General features: G+C 53.3%; 2 protein-coding genes across 2 annotated transcripts in view; one reads left to right on the forward strand and one right to left on the reverse strand.

Moving 5' to 3' along the window:
* Window positions 1-777: 777 nt before the first annotated feature.
* CIMIP2C (ciliary microtubule inner protein 2C) lies at window positions 778-14,128 on the reverse strand. The gene is made up of 3 exons (XM_089922500.1): window positions 13,211-14,128; window positions 1,664-1,769; window positions 778-1,063 (listed from the first exon to the last, which is right to left on the reverse strand). The coding sequence occupies exons 1-3, from the start codon at window positions 13,282-13,284 to the stop codon at window positions 779-781; spliced, it is 465 nt and encodes a 154-aa protein (XP_089778626.1). The 5' UTR covers window positions 13,285-14,128; the 3' UTR covers window position 778.
* Window positions 14,129-16,917: 2,789 nt separating this feature from the next.
* The window catches only part of OTOF (otoferlin), a 91,393-nt gene continuing 80,441 nt past the window's right edge, over window positions 16,918-27,869 (forward strand). Inside the window, 1 exon segment of the mRNA XM_089923384.1 lies at window positions 16,918-17,181. Within this exon segment, the coding sequence (XP_089779510.1) occupies window positions 17,103-17,181 (79 nt within the window). The 5' untranslated portion in view covers window positions 16,918-17,102.

Consider the following 27,869-nt stretch of genomic DNA (forward strand, 5'->3'; position numbering starts at 1 on the left):
TGACCCAAGGTTCCCATTCTAGATCCTGTCTCCAGAGGGGCTGTCCCCTGCATCCTGTGCCCTGTCCCACAGACAGGAGGCCTCCCAGGAGGTAGTAAGCAGCGGCCTCCAGAGCCCGAACCTCCCAGGCCACGTCCAGATGTGACCTAGGAACCCGTGTCCACTCTGGCGTAAAGGTCCCTGATGCACAGCGATGCCTTGAAGAGTGTCTTAGTCTCGGGTCCCTTACCTCCTGTCCCCTTCTAGAAACAGTCCCGGGGTAGGTCCCAAATCAGACTGTCCCTGCCAGTCTGGGAAGAATGCAGAAAGTGGTTTCTTCTCTCAGGCACCACAGGGCCCTCCGGGATCTGCGTCATCCCCACCCCACATGGACCACAAGCAGAGCTTGGGAGTCAGAAAGGCGTAGGTTCGAATCCTGTCTGTGCCACTTCTCAGCTGCATGAGTTTGGACAGTTCTTTCCACCTCTGAGCCTTGGTGCCTTTATCAGTAAAGCGGGGCAACACCCCCTCTCTCACAGGCTATTGTGTGAATGAAATGCTGCTGAGCCGAGGCTCAAGTGGGAATTCTTTTGCATCTGACACCAGCACAAGCATTCCAGGGCCACTGCACCCTCATTCTCAGACATGGCATAATGGGACTTCCTTGATTATCCCATTGGAAGCAGATGGGAGGTATCTCTGTGCCTGAGTGACCTGCCACCAAGACTCAGGAGCCCTACAGGCCTCAGGGGAGAGGTGTGTGGGTCCAGCAGGGTGCTGACACCGCCTTTTCTTGGCTCTAACACCTGGGGTGAGCATTCCACAGGCCCCTCAGACACCGTGCTGTGTGACCCTCAGTGCTGTCCTGCTGTGGCCAAGTGGTCCTGGGGCTCAGAGGAGAGGAGCGTGGGATGGTCACGGATAAAGATTTTATCCCAAAAAGCCAACCTGGTGATGCCGTGGCTCTCAGGCATCGGGCTCTGCACTCAAGGTAGCAGTCCCGCATCTGCCATTCCTGTGGGGAGACCCTCTTCCCCAACGGGAATGTCTGGTAGGTTCTCAGGGGATACTCTTTTTTTTTTTTTTTTTTTTTTTGCGGTACGCGGGCCTCTCACTGCTGTGGCCTCTCCTGTTGCGGAGCACAGGCTCCGGACGCGCAGGCTCAGCGGCCATGGCTCACGGGCCCAGCCGCTCCGCGGCATGTGGGATCTCCCCAGACCGGGGCACGAACCCGCGTCCCCTGCATCGGCAGGCGGACTCTCAACCACTGCGCCACCAGGGAAGCCCAGGGAATACCCTTAAAAGGTGCCACTTCTTCTTCAGCCCCAGAGGAGGCCTGGGGGTGAGGATGGAGCTAGTGTTATGCAGTGAACCAGGTAGGGAGGGTGAAAAAGGCCCACTTCCCAGCCCGTGCTGCCAACGACCCTGCCGGCTGCTCGTCAGCTTGACACTCGAGGTCAGAATGACTTGTGTTTACACAGCGGTACAGTGGTTAAGAGCAAGGACATGGGTGTCAAGAAGCTGGGATGGATTCTGGCCCAATTCCTGCCAGAAGTGTACACATGTAAAAATGGACTAATGTCGGTACCTCCCTCCTAGCTCTGTTCTGAGGAGCAGATGAAGTAATGCGTACAAAGCACTTAACATGATGCTGAACAAGGAGCAAACACTCAACAAGTGTTACAAGAAATGTGCTGCTGCTACTGGCGATGATGGTGATGGTGGCGGTGACAGTGGTGATGGTGGTGGTGACAAAGGTGATGGTGGCGGTGACAGTGACGGCAGTGGACCTCAGGGAAGGACAGGGGACTTTCCCCAGGCCACAGAGATGATCGGGGTAAAGCCTGAGTGCAGACACCGACCCTCTTACTCCCAACCACCTAGCTGGTCCCCTGTGTTAGATGTGAAGCTGCCAGGTAGTTTGGAGAAGGAACAGAGCTGGGCGTCCTGGGGTCCCACAGCTGCAGGAGAAGCAGATCCTGCCCGGAGAGGTCTCAAGGGGAGACTTGTCCCCAGACAAGGCCCTGCACTGTCTCCAGGGATGGACTGACTCAGAGCCACCCCAAGGGTGGAGATGGCCAACCTAGAATCCTAGAGTTGGCGTTGGGTGATCCGGGTTCCCTCCAGTTCTGCCTTCAACCAGACTCGCCATGGCACAAGTTCCCGAGGCCATTGTGGAGTCTCAGTTTCCATATTTAGAAAATGCGCCCATCTGTCCTGTACAGAAGAACCTATAGAGGATGTTAAATTGTATCTTTAAAAACCATTAAACTCTATGGAAAGGGTTGCTGCCTTATCAAAAACAATGGCAAGGCTCAGGGCTCTTGAGGCAAGCGATGGGTCAGCACGGAGTTGGAAACCCAAGATCTGCCCACTGACCTCCCGATGGCCCCTACTCCACAGGACACCTCACAGCATAGACTTCTGATCTCCCTGCCTGAGCGGCAGGAGGGAGAGTGAGGAAGCCACATGCCCGATTATCTCACAGGGCAGAGCTGGCCTTCCCCGGGAGAAGAAGCTCTCCCGGATAAAAGCAGCAAAGGGTGGACAGGGAGGAACTTTCACATTTGTTAGAGGGACGGTTGGACTTTGAAAAATGTGTTCACGTCCCTAAAAGAACATTTTCTGAGTCTGGGCTGGGGCTGGGGAGACAGCCCTGCTTTGTGTAGTACCCTCTGGGTCCACCAGAGGGCAGACGCTCCTTGCTGCACCGAGGGGCTGTGCTGGCGTTTGGACGAGTGTAGCTGCAAGGCTGCCATTGCAGGGGGAGAAGCCTGCAGACTCAGGCCAGCAAGGATTATGGGGTTTGCTCCCAAACTCCCAGGGCAACTGAAAATGCTCTTCCTGATTCCGCCCATTCAGGTTCCTGGCATCCCTCCTGAGGCTGCTGAAACCTTGACCCCCTCGCTCTGTAACTGTCACCCTGTGTATTGTGGGGTAAAGTCTTAACTCATCACCCTCTGTGACCAAGGGGGCTAGTGGGAGGGACAAGAGCAGGGCGAGCAAAGACGCTTGGGACACAGAGAGCACAGCAGACACGGCTCAAGACCCCTGGTTAACTGAGACTCACACAGAGAGAACCAAGACTTGTTTGGGGAAATGGAGGGGAGAGGAGGGGCGAGTTGGTGACATCAGAGAGCATGGGAATCAGACTTCGGGCAAATAAGAGATCAAAGCTCCCCAGTCAGCACAGCCTCCCCTGGGCTCCCCGCCCTCTGAAACCTGGACCTGCCCCCATGTCGCCACTGAGGTCACTCTTGCCGAGGTCACCAGTGGCCCTCCTGCAGCGCTGGACACTGTGGACCGCTCTCTTCTTGAAATATCACTCGTGGTTTCTATTACTCTGCTCTCTTGTTCACTGTTGGTTTTCACCAACACCTCTGTCCTTTCCTTCTCAGTCTCCTTCTCATCATGTTCCCTCTCTGCCCACTTCCTCTGGAGTCTGTCCAGGGCCCACCCAGTCTTCCTGGTGATGGCCTCCATGCCGTGGCTTAACCTTCACCTGTGTGTGCAGGACCCCTGGTCTCCAGCTCCAGCTCAGAAGTTCCCTCCAAGTTTCAGACTCCTGTGTACGGTTGCATGCATCTCCCTGGGATGTCCCCCAGGCCTCACCTCCCACCTCCACCTTCCCCAACAGTCTAGTCCCACCTCCGTGAAGAGCACTCCACGACGTCCAAGACAGAACGGGCATCCATCTCCCCCAGCTTCATCCCTCACATCCGATCAGCCACCAAGCCCTGCAGCTGCATCCCCGCCACCTGAGCTCAAGCTGCATCGCCTTTCACCCGGACGGCGGCAGCAGCCTCCTCCCTGCTCTCCTACCTGTACTCATACCTCCAGCCCATTTTCCACACTTCAGCCAGACTGAACTTTCTGAAGTCAGCTCCTTAGCGTGGCAGGCAAGGCTGTCAGTGACCTGACCCTTGCCTCTGTCTCTGCCTCGTCAGTTACCCTACAGCCCTGTTGTAAACAGCCATTGCGGTTCCTGTGTGTAATTGCTCTTCCTGCCTTCCACCCCGCCTTTCCCCCCACTCTCCCCACTGGCATCTTGCCCTGTGCCTTCTGCCATCAGGAATGACAAACCTGTCCACCACCACCCCGTCCCCTGCTCCGTGCCTCCCGGTACTAAAAGGCCCTTTAAGACTTGCCTAAATGTCACTTCTTTGAAGAAGCCTTTCCTTGCCACCTCTCCTAAGTCTAGGTGGGTCCCACTCTCTGTTCTCTCTGTGCCCTAAACCCCTTCCACCAGCTGCATCTCACCCTGTCCTGCTACTGTCCGCTTACATCTTGTCTCCCTGCTAGACGGGGAGCTTCTCAAGGGCAGAGTTTGATCACATCTTACTCACGTTTGATCCCCAGTTCTCCGAACCAGGTCAGACACGTGGTCTGTGGGCAGGAAATGTCTATTAAACAAATGACAAGGTCGGTAGCTGACATGCCAACAGTACCAGTGACGTTACGGTGGGACCTACAGACACAGACACTGAAAGCCAGTGGCCATGCTCCAGGGCCCTCCAGTGCATCTCCTGAGACCACCCCACTGCAATGCTTGACGTCTTACTTCCTCTTGGTTGAGCTCCCTCCCCGACATGAAAACATTCCCAGGGAAGCCCCGGAAAGTGCAGGGAGCTGGCCAGGCCACTGCCAGTCGAGGGCTTCTCCATTTCAGGAACTCTTCCTGCACCAGAGCCCAAAGCACCGTGAGGCCTTTGAAGATGTGCTTCAGTGTTACCTCTGAGGTCTGCCCTGGGCCTCAGCCTCCTCACAGGTAGAATGGGTGTTGGCCTAGAGTTAGAAAGAAATGCATGATTTCGTCTTTGGATGAAAGGCAAGAAAGTTAAGCACCGTGGTTACTGATGCACCTTCCAATGGCTTTGCACTGTAGGCAGAACAGAAGGAGTCCTGCCCCGGTTCCTGGTCCTACCCTCCCTCCGCAGCTCTACCTCCCTGCGATCCTACAGCGTTCGAGGCTAGCCCGGGGCCAGAGCAGTGAGTGACGGGGCTGCAGAGTGGGCAGCAGAGGGGAGAGACCCTCCACTGGGCTCAGGCCTTTCTCCAGCCTCACCTCTCTTGTCCCTTGCCTTCTTTCTACCCTGGGTGCCTTGACCATGGTGGTCCTAACCCTCTCCCTCCTGCCTCAGTGACCCTTCCTGTTGGCCCCTCCTGAGTTCCTTGCTGGCGGCCACGTCTCCTATCCTCGAAAGATGGTGGGGTTGGTGAGTGCCTGTGAGCCTGTGGGGTCGCCTTGGCCACTTTCAGGACGGAGTCCTCCTCTTTGCCATGGCCTTCCCCCTCCTGGGCTGCAGCGCCCTGTCCTGCCTCACCAAGGCCTCACTCCCCCATCTGTCCGTCCCTGTCTCTCGGCCTCTGTCCCCCCTCCCAGCCATCTGGGATCTCTCCTGCTCCCCTAGTGTTTTCTCCTCTGCCCACAGACATTCAAAGCTTTTTCTAGATTGCAAAATTCCACACTTGGCCTTGCTGCTTTCTACAACCCTTTCTCTTCCTTTATTTCCAAATTTCTCCAAGGAATCCTCTTTACTACTTTCTGCCTTCATTTCTTCTACTCCTATGCTTTCCTCCTGACCCATCACTTGAATGTGTGCTTGTGCTTTTTCATGAAGGTCATATAAGATCATCCAGTCGCCACATCCAACATCCTAGGCCCCCACTCCCTCTCTGCAACATTCGTACTGATGAAGAAACTCATTTGGAAGAAGCATCACCTAAGATAAAGAGGCAGAGCCCCTGAAAGATCTTTGTGCTGTGTGTGAAATGTCATAAAAAGAACAGTGCCATCATCTAGAAGTCAAAGACAAGCGGTTGGGAGGTGCTTCCTCCTTCATGGCGATGAGTCGCTCCGTGTGGAGGGAACTGTCCACCAGCCGTCTCCAGCCCCCACTTGCTCTTCCACATTAGAAGTGGAGGAACATCTACCTGGGGGGGTGAAGCCCACTCTCCCTCCCTCTTTTGCTTGGAAGCAAGGAAGCCCACCCTGCTCCTCCATGCCCTTTGGGGGACCCACTCTGCCCTTCAGGAGGAAAGCCTGTCCCAGCCCAGCCTGGCCATCTCATCCAGGCTCAGCGTCAGCCCCACTCTCCAACGCCAGCTTCCCCTCTTTTATCTTTTCTTTCCCAAGTGGTTCAGAACGCAGGGGATGAAAGAGGTGCTGGTCACCAGCTGTTGCCAAACTCCAACACAGAGAAAATGAAGCAACAGAATGAAAACTAAAGAAACAACCGTCTACAGCACTCTGCAGAGAAAAGAGCATGACCCGAGAATATCGAACTGGCCAGTCACCCAGGTATAAAGGCAGCTTCATGAAAGAACTCAGGAAATAAAGCACCCAAAGTTCTTCTTGAAAGCAGTGCTCACTGATGAAATCCTGCCAACTAAGAGATGATTCAAAAGAAAAAACTACTCAGGAATGTAGAACCTCTGTAAGAATGACTGGTGGTTACTTCACATCTATTTAAGTGCAGAGAGCCAAGAATAGCTACTAGGTGAAGGCTGGCTGCAGAAAAGAATGTAAATGTTATAAAACCTGTCAAAGGAAAAATAATTTAAGCAACAAAAGTTGGGGGGGGTGGAGGGGAGATGGGCGTGCACTTAGAATTTCTAAAGCATAGTTCAACCCGTGGCATCTAAAATCGAAACACGTTGGTGAAAATAACACAATGTAATTACTCTAACCCCTTAACAGTGCTTATTCTCTCTCCCTCTCTCCCTCAGAGGGAACTTTTAGAAACGGAGATCTCTTATGATGAATTAGCATTTATCTGAAATCTGTTCTTCCACTTTACTTCAGTATCTTTCTCTTAAGTTTGAGTAACATTAAATTTCATGCTTTTCATTTTAAAATAGTAAGTATGGTAAGATCATATTTTTATAAAATTGCTCGCTTATCTTTCTATCCATGGACCCATCCACCCATCCATTTAGCCTTTTATCTGACTATACACATAAAAAGAAAGCTAAAATGATTTTTAGGTTAATTCTAGGTGTTTGGATTTGGGGTGATTTGTTGCGTTCTTCTTTACCTGCACAGGTAATACTTTTTAAGAGAGTCAGATGGCATTAAGAGTTACTTTATTGGGAACCCACTGTGTGCCAGTGCGATGCTAGGTGTTGAGAATACAAAAGCCTGCATTGCTCAGCCCTCCTTCCTCCCACCTACCCCTCATTCGGTATTTATTGAGTTCTGGTGTGTGTGTGCAAAAATGGTGCTGGCAGTCAAGGCTCTATTCAACGCGAGGAGGGAAGGCCCATTCCCCTGAAGGTCGGGTGGGGAGAGTACTGGTGGAGCTCCATGAAGGGGTCTCCATGGGGGGAGGCTTTGAGGATAACCTCAGCGTGGAGGAGGACAGACTGGAGTCTGGCTCTCTTCCCCTGCTCATCTCCTAGGTGCTGGTGTTGCCCCAGGGTCCTCTTCTCTCTTCAGGGACCCACTCCCTCTGGGAGAGCTCGTCCACGTTAGACTTCCAACACCGAGGACACCCAGATCGGTGTCTCCAGCTCCGACCCTCCTCCCGGCTACAGATCCACACACCCAGCTGCCCAGCGAGGGCTTGCCCGGGGCCCCCAGACTCAGCACAACTGAAGACAGCCTGCTTCTCCTCCTGGCCGTCTCCGTCCTGGCTAACACCGCCTCACCTACCAGAAACCGGGCATCACCCTGCCAACCGTCACATCCAGTCCCTCCCTAAGTCCTGCTTTTGCTCCCTCCTTAGTGACTTTCCCACTGCCCTCCTCCATCCCATGGCTACCAGTCCTCCTCTTGCTTACCTGGACAGCCTCAGATCTCCTAGCTTGTCCCCTAGACCAAGTGTCACCCCTGCAGGCTGTCGTCCACACTGATGCCAGAGTGACCTTTCATCATCTGATCACCATGGCTCACCTCTCTTTTCACTTCCCCTCGGGCGCCCTATGCCCCGGAAGTGTAACTCACATCCCTGGGGCCCCACGTGCTCTCCAAGCCTTCACACACGTTTCCTCCACCTGCATCTCCTCCTGCCTCCTGGGGCATCTCGCCCTCACTCACAGAGCCAGGCTCCCTGTCGCCTCCCCTGGCCACCCACCCTCTGCCCAGCATCTCTGCCTCACAGCAGGATTACGATCCTTCATCGACACCAAGATCCACATGAGCTCAGCTCCTCTGCTAAGAGAGTGTTCTCTTCTATCCTCAGAACCTACACAGCCCCTGACACATGACAAGTGCTCAGTAATGTTCACTGAAGGAGGCCGAAGTCCAAAAGCCGGGGGCACCATTTCCTGGAACGCTGGGCTCCAGAGAGTCCCACCCACAGGGGCGTCTGTGCACCTCAAAGAAAGGAGCTATAGAAAAGTGACATGTCATCGTGATCCTTGTCTTTGCCACCCCCAGGCTCTCTGCTCCCTGCTTTCCCACCTTCCCTGAAAGCCAAGATACTTGCACCCCAACAGAAGAGAAGCCCTCTCCTCCACAATCCTCCTAAGGCTCTGCGTGGGTTCTGGATTCCATTCAACCCCTCTTGCTGTGGGCGGGGACCCGTGCACACGCGCGCGCGCGCGTGTGTGTGCGCGCGCACGCACGCGCCCATGCACATGGTCGTATTTATTTAGCCCTCGGAGGGCACACCTCGACTAGTAGGTCTATGTCCCTGTACGCACTTGCATTTGCGAGCTGTGAGCATGACAGTGCGGTTCCATGGTAGAGGCCCGTTTTTGTTGGGCTTGTGGCACGCCATGGTGGAGAGGACAGAGGGGAGCGGCATGTTTCACAATGGGGCGTCGAATGGTCCCTACGGACCCTCACACCTCCTCCTCGACCCCTTCGTCCAACCCTGCCCCTCACCCACCTGCGCACCACACAAGCTTGGAGAAGGTGCTCGGCCCGGTCCACAGTCAAAGCCCCCTGTGGTTACTGTGCACGCAGGGAGCCATCCCTCCCCGCCTCTTAATAGCACTGCTTGGTCCCCCAGCTAATATTCAAATTAATTACCGTTCAACATCAGGGATCCCACGAGCAGCTTCTTAACTAATTAACTTGTTACTGTTCAGCCTGTTCTATTCCAAGAGCACCCTCATCTCCACACACTTCCTGCTGACTACGGTTCTGGTCAGATCCCTCCCCTGGGCAACAACCTTCAAGGGCTCCCCATCACCTGGGAAACTGAGAACAAACTGGGCCAGGTGCTCAAGGCCCTGCCTGACGTGGGCCCCTGTGAGAGGTCTTTCCTGTCTCATCATCCACTTCTGTGTCCCAGTGTAACTGAGCAGGACCCTGTGGGGCTTTCCAGGGACAGAATCCCCAACCATGTCCTCCGACTGCTTCTTGTCTGTAGCAAAACTTCAGCCTCCTAGGCCTTCCCAGAGTTCCAAAGCATAAATTTAATCAGAGACGTGAGAAAATGCAGAAGGAAAGGAAAACAGTCAAGCAAGACAAAATAATAATAGTTCAGCCATTAAGCAAAGTCAAGGACCTCTAGTTCCTCCGCAGGGACCATAGATAATATTCTGAGCCGCGTCCTTTGAGCCATTTTGCTGATACTGATGCCACCAGGCGGAAGAAGTTAATTGTATGCTTCCCACAAGGACGCAGAACCCAGACTGGTTGGAACCAGAAGGTTGATGATGGTAACTCCTGATGACCTCACCACCAACCAATCAGAAGAATGTCCACGAGCTGATCACACACCCCACAAACCCCCTCCCTCACCCTATCTTTAAAAACCTTTGCCTGAAAGCCTTTGGGGAGTTGGGGGCTTTTGAGCACTAGCTACTTGGATTCCTTTCTTGGTGCCCTGCAATAAACGCGGCACTTTCCTTCACAGCAACCCAGGTCAATGGATTGGTTTTACTGTGCGCAGGCAAGCAGACCCAAGCTTGGTTCGGTAACACCAGCTTTGCCACTCCAAGCAAATAGGCCATTTGTTGCTTTCAAAGCGTATTCTGCTGGTACCTCCTCCCCATGCCATCCCCTCCGTCCAGAAGATGTTTCCTCCTCTCCCCAAATTGTGATCTTATCCATCCTTCAAGGTACGTTTCATACACCCCCTTTCCCATCGAGCCTCTTCCGACCCACCCATAGACCACGCCTGTCCCTGCCATTGAACTGTCTTCGATCTTTGTGCCTCTCTTATGTCTCAATTCACATTCTGCTGTGTTGTAATTACCTGGGCCCTAGTATATTCTTCCTATCTGAACTGTCAACTCCATGGGGAGAGAGGGCTGGGTTCTACTCATACTTGCATCCCTGGCACCCAGTAGATGCTCTGTAAGTATTTGCTGAATTGAACTGACAAATGGGAGCACATCTCTATGGGCTTATGGTTCTTCTGCAGAGAAGGAGGGTCCCTGTTACAAAGCCCAGGTTGCTGGAGCCCCCCATCCCCTGTTCTTAGGAAGGCTCCCCAGTTCCTCAGGGCTGTGTGAGTGGCATCAGGTAGCTATGTGGGCACTTGGGCCTCCTACATCCTCCTGGACAGACGGCCTTTGCTTTGTCCCCCAGGATGCACGGGCAGGTCAAGTGTTCGGACTGGGAGCCCGGTGAGGTGTGGTGGGAGGCAGAGCGCAAAGGGATGGGTCCCACCTAGATCTGACCTGCGGGCAGGAAGCACAGCGTCTCACTGAGCCAGTCTCTTCCCTCCAAAAGCCTTACAACCCCAGGATCTCTGACCCGAGAGCTCCCTGCTCACTGCAGGGAGGGCACACGGGCCAGAAAGTGGCACAATGTCTGAGGGCTGTACTGCCCAAAGCGGCAAGGGAGCAGGTGGGGCATCCTTGTCTGAGGACCAGCATCCTGTTCCCCTCAGTACCCAGAATCAGGCCTTGAACGCTGTAGAGATCTAACTGATGACAACTGCTAGCAGTTGGGGAGAGCAGGGTGTTGAAGTCACACAGACCTGGCTGGGCAACCTGATGACAGACCTCGGGCAGTTTTGCATCTGGGTTGACAACTGGGTTGTTGTGAAGATTTTTTTTTTTTTAAGTTTGTAAAAAGCCCAGCTCAGTGCCTGGCATATAATAGGTACTTATACATGGGGGTTCACAGTGCCACTACAGGGCATCAGGGACCTGGTTCCAGCCCAGCTCTTCCATCACCAGCCTGAGGCTCAGGCAAGTCCCCATCCCCCAGACCTCGGTGACCACGTCTGGAACGGGAGGTGGTGGTGGGGCTGGACTGCCTAGTTTCCGAGGTCCTCACCACTGCAAGTATTTCTGCCTCTATGAGTAAAACTGGTAAGGAGGACGATCTGAGTGTCAGAAGAGACTGGTTGCACTTAAAATCCTGTGATTCATCTTTGAAAAGACACAAAATAATAATTACCCAAGTGTGGCAGGGAAATCTTGGATTCTTTCATTACGTTAACAAAGTTGCCAATAAGGTAGCATTTAGACACATAAGACAACTCAATTCATTCCTTGTTGATGAGAATCTTTAGGGAGAGCAGATCCCTCCCAGAAAGATCCAGCCAAGAAAGTAACACATAGAGGCTCAGCTGCTCAAACTAGCCCATCCACGCTTGGAACCTTATTTATGATTCACTTGCGATCACAATTTCTAGATCAGTCAGAGGACAGGGCACCCAAGGGAACTGCAGACGAGTGGCGTGGATAGAGAAGTATCCTGGGATTGCTTCTGAAACATGCAGCTTCCCTCCCCGCAACCTGGGACCGAGTTGGGGAGCCGTGGGGGAGGGTTAGGTTCCAATGGAGACTGTGGTGGGCTTAAGACAAAAATATAGCAATGTATGAAATCAAATTTCATGATAAACACCCAGAGTGTGGTGTAGACACCACTACCCAAGGCTGCAGAGATGGTTTTGAACTGAACCTTATGTATTTACACCAGACTGGGAACCCCTCCAGGGCAGCCCCCCACTTGTTTGTCTTAACCCAATACCTGGCCCATCCCAAGCACTCAACACATCTTTATCAAAGGAATGCCTAAACGATTGAAAGAATTAAGAGGAAAATCCTTAGTCATCTTCTCTAACACACCTGGCTTGACTTCAGGAAACAACTGTGACCTGGTAAATCAGCTTTGTCTGATGGGAACCGAAGCAGCTTTTGAGCTCTCTAAGGCCCAGGAAAGGCCCTGTCCACCAAGGGGCTGGATTAAAGCTACAGAACCTGCCCCTACTTACTGTACTACCTCTGTGTGCAGAAATTATTTGAATATCACAGCTCCTCTATGTCAGCCTTATTCTGCTTCAAGAAAACCCAAACGTCACACAAAATATACACTGAGACCTTTTCTTTGTTTTGCAGCCTGTTTGGTTTGCAGAAGAGAGCACGTGTTTTTCCACCCACGTGGAGATCCTGCCTGCAAAACTCTCAAGACATCAATTTCATTCATTCTTTCAATACAGATGTGCAGGTGCTGTGCAGGCGGCTTCTCAGAATCCAGCCCCCATCCTCAATGGCCATGTTGACTGGTAGAAGAGAGGAGACAGTCTCACAACCTGGAAGAGGAGGTTCTCAGACACTTTGAGAAAAAGGACCAAAGAATGGAAGGGAGCCGTCAGACTTGCCCCTTAGCTGTCTGGAGTGTGAACACATCCAGAGAAAGGGAAAGTACGTTCTGCCCTGCACCCTAAAATGCTAAAGGTGGGGCAGGTCTGGGGGCTGGGAAGCTTTCAAAGGCAGCATTCTGTGAGGATTAAGTGAGGTCAGTGGGAGAACCGAGGAGGCGATCCGGTGGGTAGCGCATACCACTAAACGTTACTGCCGGTCCTGCCATGTCAGATTCTTCGAGCCCCGCTCCCAGATGCCCACCCGGTCGCCTTCGCTCCTTCAACCAACAAGTTAATTCATGTTGCGGGAATCCTGCGTGCCCGCAATGTAGTGGGGGCCGAAGAACCCGCTCCCTTCTCGGGGACTCCTCACCCTCTTGCTCCTGCCCGGCGTCTCCGAACACCAACCCCACACGTCGTCTCCCCCACCTCCCCCTGACCCGGACCCCAACCACGGTTATCCCGGCCCGGCGGGCTCCGCGCTCGCTAGGTACCGACTTCCTACCGAAGGGGACCTGGAGAGCCCCCACCGCGCCCAGCCACTGCCTGCTCTGAGAGCGCAGACCCCTGGGGAGGCCACCCCGCCAGGTGAAAGCTTGGCGCCCCGGGTTCCTTCGACCCCCAAAGGGTGGAGTTTCGAGGCCGGTGGAGGGGTTTGTGGAGGGAGGAGGGGAGAGACCGCCCGCAGGGGCTCTGAGCCCCAGATTCAGGCGGGGCCTGGTGTGTGGCGGTCTTACCCGGGCATGAGGCCGGGGGGCACGTAGGCGGCGTTGAACTCGGTCAGTAGGGCGCCCGCGCCGCGGGAGGCCATGATGGGGGCGGCGAGCGCGCAGCGAGCCCGGGCGCTCTGGCCACACGGTCGACAGCACGGGTCACCCGGCAACCGTGCGCCTGGCAACGCCAGGGGGGCTGCGCCGCCGCCGCGGCGTTCCGGGGGCCCCGCACCCCGCTCGCCGTCCTCTTCTAGGAGCAGCCGGGCGGGGCGCGCCCGCGAGATGTTCCCGCATCTCCACGTGCTCTCCTGTGTGACACCGCAAATCGCCGCTCTCACCCAAGCCTCCGTTTTCGCATCCTTGCATCTTTCAGCTTCCCCGCCAGGCCAGATGGGTGATGCTCCGAGGCGGGTCGGAGGTGGAAACGGTGCACAAAGCAGCAGCCTAAGCTCGGCTCAGCCCCAGGGCCCGAGTGGCCACAGGGACGTCAAGAGCCATCGCTCCCCAAGGTTTTCCACCGGGCCCCCGTTCCGCGGGGCCTCCAGGAGGGGGCTTCAGACGTGTGTCCCGCTTGGCGTGTTTGCCCAGGACACTGTAATTTAAGTGTGTGTGTGTGTGCACGGACGTCGGGAGCGAAGGACATTTTTCTCCTTAATCTCTCCTCTCTCCCTAGGAACTTCCTTCTCACCTCCGCTTGCCTCTCAAACTACTCCACAAGAGAGGTTTATAAGTAAGGAGCAAAAGCCAGTCGTGAAAAGGTCTAGTGTGTGATTTACACTTGCCCCAGTTCTGCAGCGCAGTCCCTCCTGTGAATCCAGGGTTGGGCCTTTGCCCCAGAGAGCAAAGCTTCAGCAGGCCCAGGTGAGGTTTCTTGGTCATAGTGCCTCCCTCCTGTAAGTGTTCGGTGCCCACACCCAGATTTCTCCAGTGACCCTCACACAGCCCTGGGCCACATGTAGGGCAGGGTGGGACCTAAGGTCTTTAATTGGCAGGGGTGGCGGGGGGGGGGGGTGATGACAGACAGCCTCCAAGGCACCAGGCTCTTTGTGTCTTGCCCCCCACCTGCTCCCCGGCTCCCCCTACAGCAGTCTTGGTGTCAGCAAGCACCTGTGCAGTTTAGCCTCCTCCGTCACAATCTCACTTCACCTGTCAGACGAGAGGTGTTTTCTTCACAGTTTGACCCTGTCAATGGCAGCTGATGGAGACCTCAGCTTCCAGAATCCTCAGAAGGCTCTCTCGGACAGTTGACAATGGAACCGGCGGGGGCACAGGCTTCCAAGAGGTGCAAGAGCAGGAAAACTGAGGCCCGGGGGGGAAAAGGAGCTGAAAGGGAATGAATGGTTGCAAATGGGATGGAAGACCCTCCACCCATCCTTCAAAATGCAGCCACTTCTATACATTTCTAAATTCTCCACGCAAAACGTGGGCTATGATAAGAACAACATTCATAAAAGTTGTAAAAGAACAACCTTTAGTTCTTTAGAACAACTCCAGGAAGGTGGTCCTAAAGACCCCCATCCCCAGACAAGGTCCGGTGCCCACTCCCTCTCCCCATTCATGGATTCCAAGCTGATCCACCCATGGACCCTTCGTCCTGGGTTCTATGCGTCTGTGTTCTAGTCCATTTGCCCCTTCTGCCTGAGGGCTAGTACTTATCATGTTCATCTCTGAGTCCCCAGCACCTGGTACTAGAAGGAGTTCAGTACACATTCAGTGAATAAATGTCGTACTAAGAGTTACCCAAATGGGTAATAGTCAGGAGAGTGGAAATTAAAAAGTGGGATCTGGCTTAGGTTTCAGAAGGGTCAGTGGCTCAGCCAAGGGGTGCTGTGTGCTGACCGGATGGAATTGCTACCACAGATACGGAAACTGAGGTTCAGCGAAGTTCCAGGCCTTACAGAGGGCAAGTTCAGGGGCTTTCTCCTAAAGATGCACAGGTCCCTAGGAGGCCTCATGAAGCTCGCCCCCTTCACGAGAGAACATCCAGAGAGCCTAGGGAGGAGATAGATTTTTTTCCCTGTAAAGCGCCACCAGGCTTTACAAAGATCACCGGACGGCCTTAGGGTTGGAACACGCTGGTGAATTTAGTTTTTTTAAAAAGAGACATTAAACATCTGGTTTTTTTTTTTTAAATTAGACTTTCACTTTTATTGCATAAATACAATATTCTAAAATATTCTTTAATTCAGTATGGCTAGATAAATGTGAGAAAGGAGAAGGAATTGAGGAAGGAAAGAGAGAGAAGGAATTAGAACATAAAGAGATAAAGAAAAATAGGGTAGAGTAGGAGGAGACATCTAGAAGGAAGGAAGAATGCTCTTGTGATACCCTGCAGGTCGCTTGGACTATAGAATTCAAAGGGAGTGACCTCTTGCCAGCATGTTGTAAAAATTTAATATTTCTTTTTTTTTTTTTTTAACCTTTAGACTGTTCAGATAGGTCACCACGGTCACTCTTTTATCCTGTCAACATTCATGGGATATTCTACTATCCACAGGAGACCATGCGAGGCTCTGGGGACACAAAGGTGCAGGGCTCCAGGGTCTCCCAGTCGGGGGTCGGGGGAGGTAAGTGGAGGAGCCCAAGGAAGCAGTGGATGAGAGGGGACAGGGGCAGCACAGACAAGGACCTGACCCAGCCTGAGTGCCGTGCGGGTGCAGAGGCACTTCCGAGGATAGGCACCAGTCGGGCTGAGCCGAGAGGCTAGGGATGGGGTAGGGGCATTCCGTGCAGAGCAAACAGCAAGAACAAGGGTGCAGATGGCCCTGCAAAGGCTCCAGGCTCGGGGACCCCAGCCCCCAGGGTCCCCTTCCCACTGAGCCCCTCCAGGGGTGTGCTGCTGGAAGAAAGGAGGGGCACATCTCCTTTGGTCCTTGGAAATTCTGCCACAGATACCCCTTCCCCAACCACTCGCAGCTGACAGTTCTCCTGCAGCACATCTCGCCACGCCCGGGCCCTAGGACAGGGCTGGGTTAGTGCCCTGGACCTGAAGCACTGCCCTTAGTAAGACATAAGCCTCTGAGGCCTTCGCAGTCAGGCATCTCCAATCATGCTTAGCCTGGCTCCTGAGCGCCCCCCAAACAGCACCTCCATCCTCCCAGATCCCAGGGAGTCAGGACCCGGCCTCTTGGGGTCCTAATCTCCATGAGAGCAGGTGGGAAAGTACATTCCCTGTCCTCTTAGGGCTCCCATTTCTGAGGGACCGGCCACCAGGCACAGCCTTGATGCTATCCAGTAGGTGCTGATTTTCCAGCTGAAGGGCCCTGGGCTGGGATTTCTACATAGCACGGTGTGACCCTTCCAGAGCATCCAGGCCCCCTGAGCCTGGTGGGCACCAGCAGCCCTGCTGGCCAGCTTGACTGGGGGGGAGGCGCCCTGAAACATCAGTGCAACAGCTCAGCTTCCTGTGCACACAGATCGTAAAGTTCCTTCTCCCCCATGGGAGGGGTGCCGCCCCACACCCAGCCCACCGCGCTCATGCCCACTCCCATCTTCCCACTCCTGGTGGCAGAAGAGCTGGCCTGGCAGGCCCTGTGGAGGGGAGGACAGGCAGCTCTGCCCCAGGAGCTGAGAGAAGACACCTGAAGCTGGGCCGTCCCTTATCTGGGAGCAGGCGGCTGCTCAATAATGAATTCAGACCGTCTGCACTGCTAGGCTGCGCACGGGCGCACAACACACACACGCACAGACACACACACGCTGGGCTGACCACTTGGAGGGGTGGAGGTTGGCCGGGCTGTGAGTCTCTGGAAGGAGCGGCTCGGCTTGGTTGCCTTAGTCTCTGTGGGCAGCATCGGAGGGGAGAGGAGGCGGTGTGGGAGAGGAGGGAGGCACGTGTGCGGAGCGCCTTCCATCCACAGAGCTCGCTCCTTCCCCAGCTGCTCCCGCCTGGCAGTACCCAGGCTCCCGCACCAGCATGGCTCTGCTCGTCCACCTCAAGACGGTCTCCGAGCTGCGGGGCAGGGGCGACCGGATCGCCAAAGTGACTTTCCGAGGTAGGGACTCTCCTGTCTTATGGGGACCCCAGCTCCGGGCTGACGGGATAGGGCAGGGAGGGGAGGATGGATTGGAAAAGTTCTAGCGGGGTTGGTGCGATGAGGCTTCTCACGGGCAGCCATCTGCCCCTGGCCTGACTAACCATTGTGATTTCTTGAAAATCAGGGTCCCCCACGTTTCCATGTCTGAATGTGTGTCTCTCCCTGCACTTGCCAATGTGCCAACCAGAGGGTTGTGGAATCCTCTGCCTGCAGGAGGTCCTGGGGAAGCAAAAGTGAGGACCCCACCCCAGGGCTCAGGGGAACCCAGGGCTGAGGGACCCAGCACTGCGGAGTCTCCCTGGGTCCTCTCCTCCTCTCCCTCTCCCTCCTGCAGGTTGATTTCCTTGGGCACAGAGTGGGGGTGGTGTGTACAGTCTGGAAGACCTGGGGGGCTCCTAGAAACCAGCATGATGGGGATACTGTTGGCTTCTCGCAGGTCTATCTGTGGTCAGGGATCCTATAAGCCCCACAAGCCTCCCTCTCTGTCGGTTCTCTTCCTAGCCTCCTTCCCTCTCACACATCCAGTGACTATTTACTATGATCTCTGTGCCAAGGCCAGGGGCTGGGCATGCCCCAGGCCCTGCCCTCAATGAGCCCACATCCACTGGGACAGGAGGACCAGCGGGCAGACAATAGGGACAAGTGTGTGATACGATGAGGATGGGGACGAGTGTAGGGTGCAAGCTACAGAAGCAGCACCCTGACCCAGGCTGTAGGCAGGGTGGTCAGGGAAGGCTTCCAGGAGGAGGTGACACCTCAGCTGAAACCCAAGGGAACAGCAGAAAGGAGCAAGGTGTAGAGGTAAGAACAGAGCAGACAGAGGGGACAGGATGCCCAAGATCAGGAGAGGAGCTGGGACACGGGAACAGACAGATGCTCCATAAGCCTAGATCCCAGGGTAGGTGCGAGCTGAGGCAGGAGAGACAGACAGAGCCGAGGAGGTAAGACCGCCTTCACCCCGGGGAAAGTGGGCAGCCCCTGAAGGTTTTGAGCAGGGAAAGACAAGGCCAGGCTTCCCTCTGCTTTTTACCCACGCACCTCTGCCTCTGCCTCTGCCTGGCCACAGCCCAGCCCCCTGGGCCAGGGGCATGTCTGGCAGTCTTTGACCAAAGGCCAGGGTGCTCCTTACTAGACATGGCCCTTTCTCCCCAGAGAAGGGTCTGAGGGTGGGGGCGGGGTGGGAGAGTAGGGGAGGAGCTGAGAGAACCCACCAGATTAAAGAGCAAAGTGAGCATCGGGGCCCAGGCTGGACACACATCTGCACCTGCGTCAGGAGGGAGAGGTGAGACCATGGGGCAGCCCTCTCAGAACCTCTCCAGCAGCCACCGGGGCACCCACGCCACCCCCTCCGTCAGGCCAGCTCTGGGCACAAGGCCCTGGGTTATCCACACTGTGGCCTGTTGTGCGTAGGGACAGGCAGAGGTGGAGGGGATCGCAGTGTGCATGCAGGCAGGAGGGAGAGGAATGGGGGCCCGGCCGCCTGTTGCTTCCCACACCCGCCCAGACTGCTTTCTCTGCAGCACCCTGGACCTCCGCGTGCCACCTGCCAGCTTGTGCTGCCTTTAGAAAAAGCAAGTGTGTCCTTTCATCTGTGACACGTGTCCCCGTGGTGAGAAGATAGCACAGTATTTGGGTCTTTAGCTACAGGTTGCCGTGTTGTTGCTGCCATGACAGAACAGTCCCAGGCTGCACAAACCAGCCCCATTTGCAGGCAGAAAAACCAAGGTGTAAAGAGATGGCCTTAGTGGAGGGACCGAAGCACAGTGGCCCCAGTTCACAAGACCTCATCCCAGCCCTGGTTGCTCCACCCTGAAAGCCTCTTTATCCCCTCCTGGTGCACTGGGGTTGAGCACCTTGTCTATCGGATGCCCACCTTTTTCCTTGGGCGGTGGGGCTAGTCCTCTAGCCTCAGTGGACCACACAGGAATTAGCCTATTTGCAACGCGTGCCCTCTGGACTGAGTGGAGAAATCCACTTCCAAGCTCCGCATGTGCAGCAGGCGACCGTAGGCAGAGCCCCTGGGGAGGGGGTTGGGCAGCAGGAACAGGCAGATGGCAAGCAGGTTTCCAGAAAGAGTCCTTTGCAAGAACCAGAGATGCCCTAGCCACTCACCTGCTGCTGCCAGCAGTTGACAACTAGAGATGCCCCAAAAGACCAACACTAACTACAATTCAGAGGGAACGGACTCACCCTAGAACGTTCCACAGTGTCTCCTGCACACACAACCACTGGTGTCCAAGCAAGTACCCTGCAGGGAGAAACGAGAAGCCAGTGGACGGTCAGAGGGAGATGCTGGCCCTGAGCTCCCCAGATCCCTTGAGTGAAGCTCAATGCCAGGTGGGGTGAGGGAGCACCAGGTGAGTTACTCGTGGCCCAGGTAGACCAGATCAACTGGTTGGAATAAAGCTTGACTTTCTGTGCTGCACGACACAGGACACTTAGGAAAGAGCCCTATGGGGTTGTGGTAGAGAAATCTGTAGATATGGGGTCAAAAGCCCTGGGTCCTACCTGGGTTCTTCCACTTACTTCACCTCTCTGACCCTCAGTTTACTCACCAGTAAAATGGGTACAATGATAACATTCACTTCATCAGTTTGCTTCAGTGAAAAAAATAGGTATGAAAGAGTTTTAAGGAAAGAGCATTTAAATGACCGATGTGTTTGTGAGACAACTGTTTCACTTCTACTTGGGGCAGCTGCTGGTTTCTGAGTCATCATCTCTCCAGCCCAGCTTCCTTCTGTCAGCCAGGAGTGAGGAGAGAGGGCAGCGTGCGAGATATAAAGCGGGGAGGAGGGCACGCCTGAGGGGTTCCCGACCTGTGCCAGGAGCAGGCAAATTGGCCTGGCCTCTGCTCTGTAGGGACCCCCCGCTAAGATGTTCCACAGGAACCCAGGCCTGGGGCAGACCTCCCCTGAGGCTCCTGTTCCCATGTGGGCTGGGCATGCTCCAGCTTTGTCCCCGGCCACCCCTCTTTTCCCTGCCATCCCAGGTCAGCCGGCCACCTGCCCTTCGGCTCAGCGCACACCAGCCAGCTCCAACTGTAGCTCTTGGGTCTTACTGCGCCAGCAGCCACTCTTAACCTGGTCCTGCCCTCATTCGTTTGTTCACTGAATGTGCTGATATCTGTGGACAGGCCTGGAACCCTCAGGGGGAAGAAGACACAGCCCCTAACCTGCAGGAGTCACAGTCCATTGAGTCAGACAGGAGACACCAGAAGTCCAGGACCCCAGTCCCCGTCATGCAAGCGGACCACAGGGCCTCGGAGCCTCCGCTTCCCATAAGCAAGATGGAGACCGTAAGCAAGTCCTCATTTAACGCAGAGGGCTGCAGCCAGAATCAGGAGTGGGCTGTCTGGGAAGGAGCCATCTTGCCTGCAGGTCACCACTCAGGGAGGAAGTGTCAGCTTAAGCTGTCCTTTTTCAACTCCTGAAATAATTCCCAGCATCCATCATAGAGCCACGGAAGGCAGAGTGGGAAGGGCCTCTAAGATCTTCTAGTCCAACCTTCTGCCCAGTTCTCAGCCCCCATCCAAGCCCCCAGGCATGGGTTCCTGGGCTGTCAGGGAACCAAGTGACCGACTGTCTGGGGCCAGCCTCCTGATCTTCCTTTACTCTCCATCCCTGAGTTTTCTTGCCAAAATACCAGCTTTGGGGACTTGATGGGTGAGATGGGTGATCTCTGGAGGCTGGCTCTGATCTCCACATAATTCACCTGACCTGGTAATTGGCAAAGAGGTTTGCTTTATGAAGGCTCCCCCCTTGGCCCAGCCGACTTTTCCTCTTTGTTCCCTCCCCACACCACCCACTGGGTTCCCACTACACTGAACTTCCTGCCATTCCCCAAAGATGCCAAGTCTTCTATACCTCCAAGCCTCGAGCCGTCATATTTCTTCTGCCGTCTCCACCTTGAGAACTCCCGTTAATTCTGTGCACCCTTCAAGGCCCAGCACAGCCATCACCTCCTCTGTGGAGCCCTCGGCCTCCCTTGCAGTACTGTGTACACGCTCCTTCCACCCCTCAGCTAGGGCACTTTGTAGTTCAGAAACTGCCCCGGTTTGTATCCTGTACTAACCTCCAAGCACCTTCAAGACAGGGATCTGATCTTAGCTCTCCTAACTGAGCCCCATGCTGAGCCCCGGGCCAAGTCATCCAAATGAACACGAAACGGCACGTCTTTGAGGTACTCACTTGTTAGTGGGTTTAAATCCTTCTTCCTCTGTGACACTGTCACTCTTCGGCTCAGTGTTCTCAACTGTGAATGTCCCCGCCCCCAGCTGTCTATCCAAAGGGGATCAGGAAGTGGAGGAATCAAGAATCCTGGCCCCAGCTCCCTCCATTGACCTCCCAACCCGGGGGATCTTTCAGGGCCCCAGAGGGAGGCTGACTTCACCTTCTAGCAAATGTTGGGGAGTCCAGCTGTGGTCCTCAGGTCGGAAGCAAGAAAGGCTACACAGCTCCCCCGCCCCTCCCGCTCCACGGCACATACTCTTTCTGAGCATTGCTGCCTAGAGCACAAGGTACAGGGTGGGGCTTAAAGGAACCGGGCTCTCACAGTCTGACGGGGGAGAGGAAATGTGCGCAGACCTCGTGGAGAAACACTGCCAGACACAGAGGGCCAGGGCGCACTTAGGGGCGGGGTGGAAACTGCAACACGTTCAGAGGATGGCCGCTTGCTCCCAGCTGCAGAGGTCAGGGAAGCCTTCGTGAGAAGGCAGAGGAGGGGGTAGAGGAGACGGGGAGGAAGCCCTTAAGCTGGGTCTTGAATAGCTGCTCGCACACGTGGAGATGCAGAAGGAGGGGCGAGGAAGGGTTGCTGGCGGAGGCAAGGCCATTCTGGGTGAGGGACTGACGGGACCAGAGGCCAGAGGAGGGGAATGCCACTGAAATGCGATGGCCAGGAAGCCACTAGGTTTGGCTACAGCAGAGGCTGCAGGTAGTAGATGGAGGTTAGAGAGCCTGGAAAGGAGCGCACGGCCGGGTGGGTGACTGCGTGCTGGGAAGGGGTTGGGGCCCCCGCCTGGGCACTGAGGACAAGATTCCCCTACTCCTGGCTGCTGCAGGGACCACCTCAGCCTCCAAATTAGATTTATTTTCCCATTAAAATGGGGGAACTCTCCGCCTTGGTGAGAAATAGGATTTCTATCTGGAGACTTCTCTACCACCCCTGGTGAAGGAGGCAGAGTACCCCTGTGTCCCAGCCCTGAGATGCTCCTGGGACGCCTGGACCTGCCTGTGCACTCCAGCCCCGCCCAGCACCTCCTCTCTGGGAGGATGTGGGGCGGGTGTTGCCCCAGTGAAGGCGACAGATAGAGGGAATCCTTAGGACAGTTTCTGCGGTGCACAGCTGGCTGTGGACACAACTCTGCGCTTTTGAGGGGCCTGAGGGATTTATGCCGCATCCTCCACTCTTCCAAGCACTCCCTGGCCCCTCATCACAGGGGGAGTGGATCTCTGTGTCTAAAGCCCTAGGAGGTAAATATCCTCTTCCCCGGGGCCAGAGCAAACCGCTGCAGACCTCAGAGAGCAGCAGAGTGCTGAATGTTCCCTAAGCTTCTCCTGCTTTGATGAGACAGATGTGTTTTCATGACACGGAAGTGACCATATAACTGTCTTCTGCTACAAACGGCCCTCAGCAAAAATGCTGCTGGAAGGCAATGTGCTCAAGAACAGACTTGCAAATAATTTCCCTGAATTGCAAAGTCCTGGTTATCTTACCCACCTTTACTGATAACATAAAAGCTATATCCCTTCCACCTACTCCCATCTCTGGGTTTGATCCTTTTTTTTTTATTACTAATTTTTTAGAATGGAAAATCTAAAATATATAATCGAGTAGGGAGACTAGTATAAACGCCCCCAAGTTCTCCCCATGCAGTCTAAACAGCTATCAACTCATGGCCAATCTTGTTTCATTTGTACCCCTTCCTACTCCCACCCCCCAAATAATTTGGAAGTAAATCCCAAACACCACACCATTTCCTCTGCAAATATTTAGTACATAGCTGTAAAAATCAAGGACTCAAAAAACACTCCTATTATATCACTCCTAAAAAAGAAATAAATCCTTAATACTATCAAGTATTCTGTGATCAAGTTTCTGATTATCTCATTAATGTCATAAACTCTTTCCCAATTCATTAAAAGCTATATTTTAATGTGTTTTGTAAGTCAAGTATTTAATCATTCATTCACTCCTTCATTCATCCAGGTAATAATATGCATCAAGGACCAGTTATGAGCTAAGTGCTATTCCAGGCAATGGGGTGACAGCAGTCAATGAGACAGACAAGGTCCCTGCCCTCAAGGGGAAGACAGTCATTGCACAAGTCACTGTGAGTGGGATGAGTGTTCTGGAAAGAGAGGTACAGGTGCAAGGCAGCCTGAGGCAAGAGAAGCCCACTCAGACCAGGAGCTCCAGAAGCTGCCCTGAGCGGGTGAGTCAACGAGATGAAGTTGGAAAAGTGCACAGGCCCAGAGAGGAGATCTTACTGAGCAGGGGATGGGCTGATATTTAAACACCCTTGAGAGAGGATAGCATTTTGGCAGAGACAAAACTCATGAAAGGCCCTGTTCCAGGCAGAGGGGCTACTATCAGTACAGATGTGATGGTGTGGAGCCGTGTCAAGGGCTTGGGGAACAGGGAGCGCTGGCAGGGCCTGGGGTAGGAATGGGGTGGAGGCGAGGCTGGGCTCAAACACAGAGGGTCTTCAGTGTCACACTCTGGAGTTTGAACTTTGCCTTGTTTTTTTTGTTTGTTTGTTTGTTTTTGTGGTACGCGGGCCTCTCACTGTTGTGGCCTCTCCCGTTGCGGAGCACAGGCTCCAGACGCGCAGGCTCAGCGGCCATGGCTCACAGGCCTAGCCGCTCCGCGGCATGTGGGATCTTCCCGGACCGGGGCACGAACCCATGTCCCCTGCATCGGCAGGCGGACTCTCAACCACTGCGCCACCAGGGAAGCCCTTTGCCTTGTAATTGAGTGGGAGTCACCAAAGCTCTTGGCAAGAGGATGGGGTGGGAAGAGCCGATTTGGGGATGTGGAGGTCAGGGCCTCAGGCCAGGAGCCCAGGGAGGGGCAGTGGTACAAGCAGAGGGTTGTGCCTCAAAAGAGGGGCTGTGGGTTTGAAGAGAAGGGGTGGCATCCGTTCAGAGGGGGAGGCAGCCCTGGGATTGGGAGCCAGCAAGAAGGCGGGATGAGGGTGCCGCTGGATTTCCTACTTGAGTGCCCGGGTGGACAGCGAAACCACCAGTGACGCCGGGGAGCGCACAAGGAAGAGCAGGTGGGGGGGGCGCAAAGAGGATGGGCCTGCCCGCAGCTCATTCTAGTGAGAGTGTCCCCCAGGAAGCCCGAAATTTGCCTCGGTACCCTGAGTACCCAGGAAAGTGGTTGGAATCCAGTGGTTTGGGAGTCCTGGTGGCAAGTGAAGACCTAGGAGAAGGCAAGGTATGCCTGGTTCTTACGGGGCTGCTTTGGGATCAAATGAAAAAGTTGATATACATGAAAGGCTCTACAAACTGTAAAGTCCTGTAAAATGTAAGGATTATTCTAACTAGGGCCCCTCATGCTGCAGCCTTCTAGAGAGACAGAAAGAGAGTAGATTGTGACCCTGGGGATCCCATGGACCCAGGGATCTGGGGGTGGGGCAGGAGTTCTCCTTTGGACTCCTGCCAGTTGCTGACACCCCACATTCTGCCAGATGTGGAGATGATAGGGTGAAAATCACCTGGAGCCATCACCATCCAGGTGGGCTCCTCCAGGGCAGGCACCTCACCAGGTTCCCTGGGACCAGCACAGTGCCTGGCACAGAACAGATCTGAAACAGAAGCAACAGGAAGCAGCGCGGCCTGCAGGTGTGGCAGGAGTGGCCATGCAGTTAGCAGCGGGGGACCCTGCAGCCCCTGAGCCCAGCAGCACCCGGCAGTGATCTGTTTCTTCCACTGAGAGCTCCAGAAAGGTCTCCTGAGACAGAGAATATCACGTGATCATTTTTACCTTTGGCCTCTTGTCTGCTTCCTACCTGGACTGATCTACCCCAGAGAGCCTGGCTCCACAGTCTTTGCTTCTGTTTTATTTTTCAAAACAGCAGGGCTCATCAACTTAGCTGGAAGTCAGTTTTCACTCGCTGGATTTTTCTGAAAAGCCAAGGTTTAAGATAAAGTCAGGACTGCAGTTTTAACAATATTTTTTTACCCCATTTAAGGATGTAAAAAAGTCACACTCCCATCATGCTTCATTATATTCCCAGTGCCTGACATGGAGGAGGTGCTCTGCACAGCTCATGGATCACTGAGACCACAAGCTCCTCCGTCCGTCACAGGGGGGGAGAACCTAAGATGCAACAGCTGCTGGGAGTGTGGCTCGTGCTGTCCTAGGCTCGAGGGGAAACATCACACTCTCTCTCTGCCTCAGTGCCTGGGTCTGAAAGATGAGAAGCAGAGCCATCAGTTAGTTACATGGCAAAATCATTTTGAGGCAGCACCTGGAAGGAAGTACAGTTTTGAGCTGAGCCAGAGAGATAGAGTTCATAATCCCTGCCCTGTCCCTGCCTCTCAGAAGAATCCCTCACCTAAGCCTGAGTTTCTGCTGTGTCCCTGGGTGTTAACAGGGTGAGGGAAGGGGAAATAAGTGAGTGGCGGTAAGAAATGATATTTGAATAAAATTTGTGGAAAACAACAGATGAGAGATAGATGGGGCCTCCATCTAGCTGAGAAGTGGGGGAAAAGGAAGGGATAGCCTCCCCTGTGGGATGCCCAGTGACTCTACAGAACCCAAATCTGGATCTCTGAGTTGCTGGTGATCTTTGGAGAGCACACTGTTTAAGGAACTTAAGGAATAGCTGTTTTCCTGGACAACTCTTTTTTAATTGAATTTCTTCATTCTACTGTCCCATCAACTGTCATTATAAAATTGAAGAGTATGTGTTCCTCACAGAGGGAAAAAGTGTTATTACAAGAGAGAATCGCAAACAACTAAACAATAAAATCATTAGGGACATAGAAGATTTGACAACATCATCAACCACATTGTCCTAATTGGCATTTCTAGAACATTTCACCCCAAAACTGAAAAATACACATTCTTCTCATATGCACATGGAACACTTATCAAGACAGACCATATGCTGGGTAATTAAACAAGTGCCAATACATTTCAAAAGACTGACATCTTACAGAGTATATTCTCTGACCCCACTGGAATTCAATTAGAAATGAATAACAATAAGAGATCTTTAAAAGCTCCAAATATTTGGAAATTAAACAATACTCTTCTAAATAACCTAAGGTCAAAGAGAAAACAAAAGCAAAATTATAAAACATTTCTAACTGGATGTTAATGAAAATACTACATATCAACATTTAGTTTTAAATACTTATAGCAGAAAAGAAAAATGCCTACAATCAATGATCTAGGTTTCTGCCTTAAGAAGCTGCTAAAAGAAAAGCAAAGTAGGGACTTCCCTGGTGGCACAGTGGTTAAGAATCCGCCTGCCATGCAGGGGACACAGGTTCAAGCCCTGGTCCGGGAAGATCCCACGTGCCACGGAGCAACTAAGCCTGTGCGCCACAACTACTGAGCCTGCGCTCTAGAGCCCACGAGCCACAACTACTGAGCCCACGAGCCACAACTACTGATCCCGCGTGCACAGCTACTGAAGCCTGCACGCCTAAAGCCCGTGCTTTGCAATGAGAGAAGCCACCGCGATGAGAAGCCTGCTCACTGCAACAAAGAAGTAGCACTTGCTCACCGCAACTAGAGAAAGCCCTTGCACAGCAACGAAGACCCAACACAGCCAAAGAAAAAAAAGAAAGAAAAGAATATTAAACCCAAATCCTAAAAACATTATGCTAAGTGTAATAAGCCAGGCACAAACCACATATCATATGGTTCCATTTGTATGAAAAGGCCAGAATAGAAAAATCTATAGAGACAGAAAATGGATTAGTTGTTGCCAGGGGCTGGAAGGAGAGAACAGGGAGTGACTGCTAATGAGTATGGGGTTTCATTTGAGGTGATGAAAATATTCTGGAATTAGTGATGATGGTTGCACAACCTTGTGAATATACTAAAACTCACTGAATCATACACTTTAAGTGGGTGAACTTTATGGTTTGTGAATTATGTTTCAATAAATAAAAATAAATACAATCTAAAATATTAAATCCAAGGATAATAAAAGGAAAGAAATAGAAAACAAACAACAGAGAAAACTAACAAAGCCAAAAGTTTTTTCTTTAAAAAAAAATTGATAAAATAGGTAAAGTGTAGCAAGACTGAACAAGAAAAAACAAGAAAACACAAATTACCAATATCAGGACTGAAAGAGGGGATATCGTTACATTAAAAGGAAACTGAGGGAATATTGTGAATAATTTTATATTTCTACAGCACAGATGAAAGGAACGAATCCCTTGAAAAACAGCTGACCAAAACTGACACAAAAAGAAATGGAAAACCTAAAGAACCCAGTATCTATTAAAGAAATCAAGTCTGTAATAACAATGATAATGATGATGACGATGGCGGTGGTGGTGGTGATAAACTGCTTTTCCGTAAAGAAAACTTCAGGTCTAGACAGCTTCACTGGTAAATTCTAGAAAATACTTAAGGGAGAGATAATGCTATCTTTCACAAACTCTCAGAAAATGGAG

This window comes from Delphinapterus leucas, chromosome 13 (assembly GCF_059928025.1).
Source record: "Delphinapterus leucas isolate spDelLeu-1000000601 "Yukka" chromosome 13, BTC_Dleu_Yukka2, whole genome shotgun sequence".
NCBI classification, from domain to species: Eukaryota; Metazoa; Chordata; class Mammalia; order Artiodactyla; family Monodontidae; genus Delphinapterus; species Delphinapterus leucas.

Bases quoted from the DNA above. Each gene is read 5' to 3' on its own strand.
- CIMIP2C (XM_089922500.1), bottom strand. From the start codon at position 13,284: ATGGCCTCCCGCGGCGCGGGCGCCCTACTGACCGAGTTCAACGCCGCC. The intron at 1,770-13,210 runs GTAAGACCGCCA...TCCTTCCCTGAG, and splicing joins CCCCCCGGCCTCATGCCCGG to GTCCACTGCCGTCACTGTCA. The intron at 1,064-1,663 runs GTAACACTTGTT...CAAAAAAAAAAA, and splicing joins GTAGCAGCAGCACATTTCTT to AAAAAAAAAAAAGAGTATCC.